Here is a 12,205-nt window from a genome sequence, read left to right on the forward strand (position 1 = left end):
GTGAGACTCAACTCAAATAAAAAACAATTGGTTAAAAAAAAAATTGGTAAATGCGTGAACACATATTTCATAAAAGAATTCCAGTGGCCAGTGAGTGCATGTAAAGGTATTATACATCATTAATCATCACAAAGGCAAATTAAAACCACAGTGAGATAACACTACATACCCATTATAGATTGATTAAAATTTACAAGACAGTACCATCTATTGGGGAGGATGTGGAGTAACTGGAAATCTCATATCTTGCTGGGGGGAATGTAAAATGGTACGCCTACTTTGGAGAACAGTTTGGCCATTTCTTAAAAGTGAAGGACACATCTACCATAAGATCCTGCCATTCTACTCTTAGGTGTTTACCAAGATAATTGAAAACAAATGTTCATCCTAAGACTTGTACACGAATGGTCATGGCAGCCTTATTTTTAATAGCCCCAAACTGGAAAGAACCCTGAACACATGAAGGGGTAAATTGTTATCTAGCGATGTAAAGAATGTATATTGCTTCATCAACAACATGAATGAATCTCAAACTTACGCTGTGAGAAAGAAGCCAGACAAAAAAGTACATACAGTTTGATTTCATTTATAGAAAAATTCTAGAAAATGCAAATCAACATGTAGTTCAGTGGTTGCCTGAGGACGGTGGGGTGGAAGGGAAGGATAGAATGTAAAGGGTCCAAGGAGACTTGAGGGTGATAGAATGTTTATTATAGTGTTTGTTTCATGGGTAAATATGTATTTCAAACTGATCAAATAGTACACTTTAAATGTGCACTGTTATGTTTCAGTTATAATACAGTAAAGTTAAAAAAAATCCCATCTTCAGTATCATCTTCTTGCTACTTGTAGCTGTGGTTTATAGTCTTGGCAGAAGTTAATAATGCGAACTCCTCTATTCATTATCATTTTGCTTGGTTTGGGATCACTTACTTTTTTTGCTTATTTTTAATTTGAAAACTGTTATCATAGAACCTCCGTCTTTAGTGAGCATAAGGATTATCTGAGAGCTTGTTACATTTTTCTGTTCTGCAGTTTGGAGTAACTTCTAACTAGCTAGGCCATACATACCATTATTTGCCTGTGACAGTTCTGGTTTACACCTCTTAACTTGGTGTAATTACTAATAGTGACTCCTTTCCTTCACAGAAGTGTCCCAGTTTGGACAACAAATTATCTGATCACTTTACATCGAGAGCACTAGAGGACTTCACAAACCACTTATTTTTCAAACCTTCAGCCCTACATTATGTTTCTTAACCAAGTTTTTGGTATAAATAATGTGCAGCAGCAAGTTCAAGATTGTATTCCTTGACCTGAAGTGCTACTATTCTACTTGGCCATTTAAGACAGTGAAGCCTGGTAGTTTGGTGAACATGCTGTGAAAATTGAGTACCTTAACAAAAAGAGATGCAGACATAGAAAACGGACATGTGGACACGGGGGGAGGGGGAGTGGGATGAATTGGGAGATTAGTATTGACATATACCCACTACCCTGTGTAAAATTGATAGCTAGTGGGAACCTGCAGTATAGCACAGGGAGCTTAGCTCGGTGCTCTGTGACAACCTAGATGGGTGGGAGGGAGGTCCCAGAGGGAGGGGATAAATGCATACACAGAGCTGATTCACTTCCTTGTACAGCAGAAACTAACACAACACTGTAAAGCACCTCTACTTCATTTTTAAAAAAGTATTCGTAGACTAGTTCAGACAGTGTTCCCTGTAACTTGTACACGTCATTGGAACTTTGTGATAACTGATTTATAACAAAGACGTGAGTTGAGGGATGTTTAGTATCATCAGACACCTTGTGAATTATTGTTTAAGTTCTCAACATATTTTGCTTTGAATCTTGTGTTCTGATTATTTGAAAATGACAATATTAGGACAGTCCATCCATCAGTTCTCCAGTGATTATGTATAAAAATACATAATCTTTCTTTTGCATAATAAACTTTGTAATTATGTCAGTGATAGTTTTTAAATAGTACTTGATAGATTTAAGAAGGGTTTGGTGTAAAGATATTTTTACAAGCAAATAAAACCCATAGGGAATTTTGAAAGGATATGTTAAGACCATTAAAGTAGGTTGAAAATGAACTTTCCGTGTTTTTGCCCTGTAATACCTCTACTGTTTATATCCTGAACATGATCTTTATAGCAACAACAGCCCAAACATAGCATGCACCAACCATTAGGGAAGTTCCTCTAGTAGTAAACCCTTTTGAAAGATGAATATTTAAAAGTATTAAAGAGGAAGGGGGGGTATCTGGATTTTGAAACCTGAAAGGACTCATTTCCCACGCTCTTCTATAGATGAAGCATCTGGGTGGGGTTTGGAGAAGTAGAAAGGCCTGCCAGAATTTGGACTAATCTGCTCTATCTCCTTTTCTATCCATACAACGTGGGGTGGAGACTGCGTTTCACCCATAAAGTTTTTGACTCAAGCACTCATTATATGATCTTTTGATTGGCTTAAAATTTTATCAAAAACATTTAAAAGGTATGTTTCCTTGTGAGTGTGATTTTAGTGTGTTTTGCTCACTCTTGTGTTGATATGACAAGATATGTTTCATAAAACAAAGGTTTGAGAACTTCTCTAAAGTGGTGTATATACCTGTATTTAAATGTCAAGAGGTGTTCTTTTCTGTTTTATATCAAAAATTAGCTTATAAGAATTTAGAATTTTTGGAGCAGAAACTTGTTTAATGGAGTAAATGTCTCCTGATACTTGAAGACTGTACTTGTCTGATAGCCATAAGACATAATATAACATTCTCCATTTAGTCCCAACCTTTATTTGCTACAGTTCAGTATTGCTTGGTTTTTAAGATAATTTTTAGTGACAGTATTCCCTGTAGTGTCCTTAGTTTCTGAGTATGCTTATTTAAATTTTTTTTTTCTCACAGAAAGTACTTCAAACTAAGAACTTAAACCTAATAAAGAGAACTGTACTAAGGATGCCCCTGCATGCTGTCATTCCGTTGTTGCAAGAGGTAACTGAGTACGCTTCTCATTTTAAGGTCCTAATGCTATGACTCAAAGACAAAATCCAGTATTTAAAGAAATGGATTTGCAGTATGTAAGCAAGCAGGGTATTTAGAGTCGATGATAGATGATCACTAGGTCTACTCAGACAAAATTTGCCTAACCTAGATTTTTTTCTATGTACGTTAAAAATTGAGATATAATTTACATACCTTTAAGTTGTACAGTTCAGTGTTTTATAATATATTACAGATTTTGCAATTGCCACATCAAAAAGAAATCCTGTACCCATTAATCACTCCCCATTTGTCCTTACCCCCAGTTTCTGGCAACCACTAATCTGTTTTCTGTCTTTATGTCTGTTCTGGACATTCATTCATATAAATCCTAGCCTAGATTTTTATCAGATAACTATTTTTATTTTGGGAATGTATTCCTAGATTATGTTAAATTGGTTGAACGTTTAGGAGTTAGGAAATTTAAGAATAATGATTTCCTAATACAATCATTCTTTTCCTTTGTTCTTATGGATGTGTTATCATGGGAATTCATGGAGATTGGCTGCCTCTGAAGTACTGTTGCTAATACTGTTTTTCTCCTCCTCAGCTTACAAAGAGATTACAAGGACATCCTAATAGGTAAGATGTTTAGGCGACTTAAATTGGTTTGATTTTATAAATATTTTAAATGTGATTGTTTAAAAACAGCAGTGTCTGGCAGCATGAGATTACATAGTAGGTAGCCTCAAATTCTAACTAATAAAACTCAAAGTGTCAGATATTGCTCTCTGCACTTATTTTAAATTGAATATTCTTATTTCTCAGATTGTATTATAATTTTTCCCTTCCTTCAGAAAATTTGAGGTTTTTCAGCTTTATTATATCAGGTCATTTAATGGATTAGTCTTATTTAATAATTTAGGCCTCATCACGATGTGTAAAACTGGCCATTTGTAGAACTTGCTCAGCCTCTGGTAGTTGCTTAAGACACTACAAGAAAAGATTTTATATAACTAAATTTTGTGGGTCTTTTTTGCTAATTTGATGATTAAATATTTATATAGGGTGTTGATATCTCAAAGATCGCAGCTTGTACCTATAGTATTATCAGAGTCTGTAATATAGTTTTTCTTCTCTAAATATTTTTTCGTGTTAGGCTCCATTAGCCTTTGGAGCTCACAGAGGAAATCTAAAGATTTCATTAATTAGGCCCGGCTTACATTTTTGGTCTATATTTGTCTTTTAATGCTGGTGTGGAAATCTTTTGCTGTTTGTACCTGATGATGAGTAGATGATGGGCTCAGATATGAGCATAAAATGCAAAGTCAGCTGAGCCCAGTTTACTGCCTTGGTATCAGCTAATTACGAAGTAAAGCATAGGTTTTATATCTGGTATTGAATTATTTTAGAGGAAGGGATTTTTGTCCTGTTATCTAGTTCATCCTACTACCCCCTCCCTTCCTCAAAAGGTGAGTATATCACACAGACCTCAAATAGCCCCAGTGAAAGAATGAACGACTGTCATATTCACAGTGGTTTATTTATTAGAGTCATTTTCTAGATTTTTATAACTCCGTTGTATTTAATTTTGAATTTGTGAATATTAGTTGATTTGGTTTTCTTTTTCCAGTGCTGTTATAATGGTTCAGTGGCTAAAATGCGTGTTAACGATCCATGCATCCTACTTATCCACAGTAAGTCTTTTCAGCTGTAGTTGCTGAACAGTTTGGCTTTGATAAGGATTATCAACTGATGGCTTAACAGAACCATTTTCTCTCCATCTACCCTTTAACCATCAGCTGCTGCTTTTAAAGAATTTGTTTTTTCCCCAGATGCAATGTCATGTTGTCATTATTGTTACCTTTTATAAACTGGCCCTTTTTTGGCCCAGATTTTAAAAGTAATGTATATTCGGTAGAGAAGCTTGAAAAATACAGAAAGGAGAAAAGTTACATACTAGCCTTCAGGTGTTTTTCTATATACATACCTGTTAGGCAAAATTATCTTTACATTGTATATATCTCTCCCATCCTCTTCTTTTTTTTTTTTTTTTTTTTTTTTTTTTTGTGGTATGCGGGCCTCTCACTGCTGTGGCCTCTCCCGTTGCGGAGCACAGGCTCCGGACGCGCAGGCTCAGCGGCCATGGCTCACGGGCCCAGCCGCTCTGCGGCATGTGGGATCTTCCCGGACCAGAGCACGAACCCATGTCCCCTTCATCGGCAGGCGGACTCTCAGCCACTGCGCCACCAGGGAAGCCCTCCCATCCTCTTCTAAAAGCTTAGTAGCTTTTTAAAGTTTATATCTATGCTAACATGTCTATATTACCTTGTGATAAAAATGAAATGAATATCTTAATACCTGACGTTTTGCTGGGGCTACTGTCAGCTCTTGATTACCTCTACAGATGGAAGGGAAAGAGCATAAAATCATAAAGCAACACCAAAAAAAAAACCAGTTTTATATGTCACAGTATGAGCTGGGTTATTGCCACGTCATCAATTTAATTATAGTTTAAGCTAGAAATAAAATTATGCAGTTGACTCGTTCTTCTTTTATTTGGTTATCTAGAACCTTACAATAGGTTTTCTTGAAAGATTTTAGTGGATAGTTGAAAATTTTTAATTACTCCTTAAACTGTAGCTCTTCCCTTCTTAACAGTTTCACCCAATTCTTGCCTGATCACTGTCCCTTGTTCTCTGTCTCAGGATCCTTTTCCTTCAGTAGTTTGAGATAGGAAAAACTATTGGTTAACCTGTTTTGAGTTCGGCAGTTCGTTCTTTGTATGTCTGTGGAGATCTCTGTCAGGATGTTAAAATGCGGGGAAGAGATAGGAAACAGTAAGAATGCATATTGAGTTTCCCTGCTTATAGAAATCTTGGGAGTTGGATTGGGGGCAATGTCTGAGTGGCGTAGTGATGGGCATGGAAAGATTACCACAAGCATAGGACGACACTCATTTTGTGACCTCATTGAATTGCTTAGAAGCAAAAAGAGCCCTAGGAGGACTTGTAGTGAAATCTCTTCTGGAATCAACCCGTAAGTTATAACTACTGGAGTAGTGGTTGTATAACATTCTAGGTCAGGGCAAAATAGACCATGGAAGTATGGTACAGGGTGGACTCCAGCCTAAAACAGTTTTCTCTCCTCAGAAAACAGTGCCTTTCCCCACCTTTCCTTCATTTCTTCCTTCCTTATCAGATATCTTTAAGTACCTTCTCTAAGTCAAGGACTGTGCTAGGCATGGGGGCTTTAGTAATGTACAGACACTCTCATTTTTACTGTATAAAGTTTAACATTTGAATGAAACACTCTTATTTACTCTAGTGTCAGAGATAGGAGGGCAAGTAAAGGCTAATTAAAGGGCAAAGAGTGGGGTCCCTTTTTCTGAAGCTCTGGAGGGAGAAAGCAAATAATTTCCTTCTTTAATTTCTGAAGTATAACTCAAGAGGGTTAATTAACAGGAAGTATGTTTGAAATACCATAAGGTTAGCTTTGTATTCTGTCACTTTGTCCTGCTGGTCTCTGGAAGCTGTGAAAAGCTTCCTCTAGCTGCTGGGACCTAATGGAGGTAGATAATGTGATATCATCAGAGAGGACGTTTCAGAGTGAAGCCCTTTTTTTAGCCCAGAGGTATGTGCTTGGGGTTACTCTTTAGTTAGTGTCTCCTTTATATTGATCTTCTCTGAAATAATATGATCAACACAAAGAAGTCCCACCCTGCAGTTTGTCTCTCCTTGCAGTTTCTCCTTCTGACCTTGCATCATTATTTTTTTTTAAATATATTATTTTTTTGCTGTTAGGACAGTAAAGGCCTCTGAAAATTTGAGATGTTGCTAGGCTGTGTGACAAGCAGCCACTGCCACTGGAAGTGCAAGCATTTGCTGGGGGCTGAATACTCAGGCATATCTGAGCATGATTTATATATTTGTTATCCATGTTTTATTATAATAGTATCAAAGTATCATTTTTTTGTTGCTGTTGTTCCTTAGTTGCCTGACCTGGTACCCCAGCTGGGGACACTGTACCAGTTAATGGAAAGCAGAGTAAAAACTTTTCAGAAACTCTCCCACCTTCACGGAAAGCTCATCCTTCTAATCACGCAAGTGAGTAAATCAGATTGTTCTGTGCTAAACTTTTGAATGTGGTGGGAATGGAGAGAGGAGTAAGGATTGTTTACCTGAATGTTGAAAGCGCCCTGTTTCAGCAAAAAATTGGTAAGTCAGGACCTAGTCTTTGACTAGGGAATGTTATGTATTTGACAGTAAGTAAACTTAGTTGTGCCTGTGTCAGCTTTAACTCGGATCTTCTCACCGTCATATTTCAGTTGTTAATACAGTTAGAGTGGTTGTGGTGCTATGAACAACCAGTCACAGGGTATTTCTACAGCTTTTTGTCACAGAAAGAAATTGGATTACCTTAAAAGTATTTTCAGCTTTTACGGAGTAATTCTTTCTTGTATTTGACGAATATGCCTTTTGCCCTGTATTTGATCTACATCGTATTAAGGTCATCCATTATAATGGTTGAGGATGAGTTTACTGTTGGGGAGGGTTGTGATACTTGAGATAAACTTACACTCTACTTCACAATAGCACTTGATTATCTTTCAGGTTACAGCATCAGAAAAAACAAAGGGACCAACTTGTCCTGCACAGAAGGCAAAGTTGGTGTATGAAGAAGGTAAAGCTTGGGGCATAGGCTAAACATTTAGTTTTTCACATTGACTCAGTTCTGTGACTTTGTAAAAACATCAGTGTTGAGATCGTGCTTTGACACACACCTTCGCTAATAAAACGGGCAAGCTTGTGGCAAAACTGGCAAAAATGTGATCAAATAAAAAAAAGCGAAGGCACAAATATAATACAGAAACAGAAAAGGGCATTAGGTATGGAAGAGATTTGAAGAACACTATGAACAAACTATGCCAATACAAAAAACCTAGATGGTATAGGTAATTTCTTGGGAAACTTTAATGACCAAAATTGACTTAAAATAAAAAGAAATAGAAACCTAGAACAAGCTAATAGCTTTAAATTGATTTAATCAAAACCTTTCCCCATAGGGTACCAGACACAGGTTTTTTAAGTGACTTTTATCAGTCTTTAAGGAACAAGTCATTTTTGTCATGTACAAACAGTTTAGACATCGTATGAGTCAAAACCGGACAAGTATAGTCAAGAAAATAACATCTCAGGCCATCCTCAAATATCGTAAGTAGCAGATTGATTACAGAAGTACTTAAGTAAAATAATACGTCATTACCAGGTAGAATTTATTTAAAGATTGTAAGATGGTTTAGCATCAACAAATCTGTTAATGTAGTGATTACCATGTTAACAGGTTATCATGAACACTGTCTCTTATTTTAATAGATATAGAAAAATAATTCAATGAAATTCTGTCTTTGTACATCTCATTATTTGATAATCTAGTTCACACCATTGAAATATTCAGATAAGCAAGTTTACTGGATACCAAGATCTAGCAAAAAGGAATCGGTAGCATTATTATGTCCCAATAATGTATTGTATGTCCATAATGTCCCGGTTAGAAATGTCTTAGGAAAAAAGATCTCATTCACAGCAGCAACCAAAACTATGAAGTACCTAGAAATACCTCTAAAAAAATGAAACAAAACCTTTATAGAGAAAACTATAAAATATAACTGAAGAACATAAAAGCATAGCTGAATTAATTAATTATACTTTTTGTGATTTTTTTTCCTGGTTTTATTGAGATATAATTGACATATAACATTGTGCTTGTTTTAGGGGGGTACACCATAATGATCCTGTATGTATATGTTGTGAAATGATCATCACAATGTTTAGTTAACATCCATCACCACACGGTTATACATCTTTTGTTCCTGTGATGAGAGCTTTTAAGATTGACTCTCTTAGCAGCTCTCAAATAAACATTACAGTATCGCTAACTGTGGTCACCATGGTGTACATTATCTACCCAGGACTGACTTATCTTATAATTGGAAGTTTGTGTCTTTTGACCTTCACCCATTTCCTCCACCCCTATCTGACACCTCTGGCAACCACCAATCTGTTCCCTGTATCATTGAATCTCGTTTTTGTAGATTCTATATGTGAGTGAGATCATACAGTATTTACCTTTTTCTATCTGACTTTTTTTTTTTTTGCGGTACACGGGCCTCTCACTGTTGTGGCCTCTCCCGTTGCGGAGCACAGGCTCCGGACGTGCAGGCTCAGCAGCCATGGCTCATGGGCCTAGCTGCTCCGTGGCATGTGGGATCTTCCCGGAACGGGGCACGAACCCGTGTCCCCTGCATCGGCAGGCGGGCTCTCAACCACTGCGCCACCAGGGAAGCCCCTGACTTATTTCACTTAGCACAACGCCCTCAAGGTCCATCCATGTTGTTGCAAAGGGCAGGAGTTCCTATTGCATGGTTGAATAATAATCCATTTTGTGTGTGTGTGTGTGTGTGTGTGTGTGTGTGTGTGTGTGTGTGTGTGTGTGTGTGTGTGGCATTTTCTATATCCATTCTTCCATCAATGGACATTTGGGTTGTTTCCCTGTCTTGACTATGGTAAATAATGCTGCAGCGAACATGGGAGTGCAGTTAAATCTGAGATCCTGATTTCGTTTCCTTTGGTATATATTTAGAAGTGAACTTGGTGGATCATATGGTAATTCTATTTTTAATTTCTTGGGGAGTCTTCATACTGTTTTCCATGGTGGCTGAACCAGTTTACATTCCCATCAGCAGTGCACAGGGGTTCCTTTTCTCCACATCCTCGGCTTAGTTTTTTTTTTTTTTAATTATTTTTTAATTGAAGTATAGTTAATGTACAATGACTTGGTGTTTTAGATGGGATTTTGTTAGGGTTTTGATACTTTGTCCTGCTCAATGAGATCTTGATGGAATAGTATAATACATGTACTTTTATGCAGATAAGAATATAAACAATGTTCCTTCTTAGATGGATGATAGCCGAATATATTTCTAAAAATAAATTCAGGAATCTGATTCTGTTTAGCTTTCTGGGCTATATCCTCTGCTTTGATCACAAAATTAAAGCTTGTTTCCCCCTCCTTACAGAATCTTCTGAAGAGGAGTCTGATGATGAAATAGCAGATAAGGATTCTGATGTGAGTAATTTGTTTCCTGGTACATAAATCTGCTTTATATCTTTGTACCCTGTAAGAATGAGGCCTTCAGTCATGCTTTCCTTGCTTAATATTTCTATCAGGATAATTGGGATGAAGATGAGGAAGAGAAAGGAGGTGAAAAAGATGAGGATGTTGATGAAGAGGAAGAAGAGGAAGAAGAGGATGCTGAAGAAAAAGATGAAGAAAATGGTGAGGACAGAGATGTGGCAAGTGAAAAGGAATTAAATGGAGATTCTGATTTAGATCCTGAAAATGAAAGTGAAGAAGAATGAACAGAGAAGAAAAGTCAAATGAACTATGTAAACTGGCTCATCTTACCCACTGCTGCCGAGTTCTCCTATGGAGGGTTGTCTCTGTGACAGATGCCAAGGACTGCTGCACATTTCCAAATTCCTAATGGTGGCTCCCATGCCACTTTGCTGTCTTGAGCACCCCAGACTTAACTCTGTAAATAAGAGAGTTTCATTCAAATGTTAATAAACTTTACACAGCAAATAGATGCATTTTCTGCAGTGTACTGACATGAGTGTCCAATATATGGTATATTTTTATAATGTAATATCCCAGTATGATTGGTTATGCCAAGAATTGATGTAAGTGAAGATAAAGACATTTCCCATGTAAGGGTTCAAGAACTGGACTTTTGTGAAGGAGTCAGCTCTTATCTCAGGTTGGTATCTTTCATCACATCCTGGTATGAAGCAGCACTAGTGAAAAAATTTTAATTTGGTACATTTTTATAAAATATGAAGGGATAAACTAAAAACTGGAGTAAAAATGATTGTGACTAAAAAAAAATAAAATCGCCGGTATCCCTAGCTTCTCTGTTGACTGTGGTAATCTGATTTGAGTCAGATTGAATATTTGGAGTGCTTCCCCAAAACAACCACTTATTTTTTAAGCTGTCATGTGAAGTATTTTTTTAAAACACAGAAAAATTATGATAATTAAAAAACTAAAGAATTAGCCATATTAAGGATTTTTCTTGACTGCAAGTTGCCTGTAAAGAATCATCAGTGTATAGATTTAGAAGTGCTCATTACCTGCAACTTTTTAAAAGATTCAGTTACAGCTGCTTTTGAAGAGGTTTTCATTTTTATTTAAATTACTAATGGATCAAAGAACAGTTGTTTATTTTTTCTCTTTGGTTTTAGATATTAATGATAACCTTGTTGGAATTTTTTTCCAAAGAAAATATTTTTATAATTCCATAATTTAATGTGTTCCTTCTCATTACCCACTCTTGGCAGTGTTAGGGTATGTTTACCTTAAAATAAATCTGACTCAAGATTTTTTATGTATGTATAAAGCGTATTTTGGTGTGCTACAAAAGCCTTTTCAAATTATCAGTCATTTTTTTTTGTTTTGTTTTTTTTAAAGAATGAGCCAGTATTTGCTTAGTGCTCTCTAGGGAACGTGCAGATGGAAGCTCAACTCTAAGAAAGGGCTGGGGAGATGGGTTTATTTTTCCCACCTGTGAATATGTAAAACATAAAACCATTATCTCCGAGGGACTTCTGATATCGGTGGCAGACAGATTTCTGTGCTCAACTAATAGCGCTGGAGCCATATAGAGCATCTTGGGAAAGTTAAGAGTCAGCTACTGGTGTAATGTATAGTTATATTTGTCTATAAATGAAGCTGTTTATGGCAATTTAATACCATTCTCTTTGTAAAGTGAATAAATATTCATCTTTACCCAGTGCTTGTCTTGTGGTATATGTAGGGGAACACAGCCACAGGTTTGTGCTTGTGGTGTGAAGGTTTTAAAAAAATCATCTTACTCCACTAGCATTAATAGGTAAATGCTTTTAAGGCTTTTTGGATAATCTAGCATTTGTAACAAAGTAAAGGAACCAAGAACTTTGTTAGGAGCTAGTGGTTGTTTCTTGCCCCGCCTGGCAGGGCCGCGCTCCCACCACCCGAGGTTGCGGTGGCAGTCACAAGGGTGCACGTGCCCATGGGTCAGGCTGTGTCCTGTGGCCTGGGTCAGATTTCCCCCGCACCTGGCTCTACCTAGAGAACGGTAGTAATTGCTTACTGTTTCTTGTTTTAGACAAATCCAGAGTT

At 36.8% G+C, this 12,205-nt stretch overlaps 1 protein-coding gene across 1 annotated transcript in view; it reads left to right on the forward strand.

The window, feature by feature from the left end:
- WDR43 (WD repeat domain 43) overlaps positions 1-11,833 on the forward strand; it is a 50,959-nt gene extending 39,126 nt beyond the window's left edge. The window contains exons 12-18 of the mRNA XM_024118521.3: positions 2,912-2,998; positions 3,597-3,628; positions 4,620-4,683; positions 6,979-7,092; positions 7,600-7,669; positions 10,065-10,114; positions 10,216-11,833. Coding sequence (XP_023974289.1) covers positions 2,912-2,998; positions 3,597-3,628; positions 4,620-4,683; positions 6,979-7,092; positions 7,600-7,669; positions 10,065-10,114; positions 10,216-10,407 — 609 coding nt within the window. The 3' untranslated portion in view covers positions 10,408-11,833. The remainder of the gene's footprint in view (positions 1-2,911; positions 2,999-3,596; positions 3,629-4,619; positions 4,684-6,978; positions 7,093-7,599; positions 7,670-10,064; positions 10,115-10,215) is intronic.
- The last annotated feature ends 372 nt before the right edge of the window (positions 11,834-12,205 follow it).

The sequence above is a fragment of the Physeter macrocephalus genome, chromosome 12, assembly GCF_002837175.3.
Source record: "Physeter macrocephalus isolate SW-GA chromosome 12, ASM283717v5, whole genome shotgun sequence".
Taxonomy (NCBI): Eukaryota; Metazoa; Chordata; class Mammalia; order Artiodactyla; family Physeteridae; genus Physeter; species Physeter macrocephalus.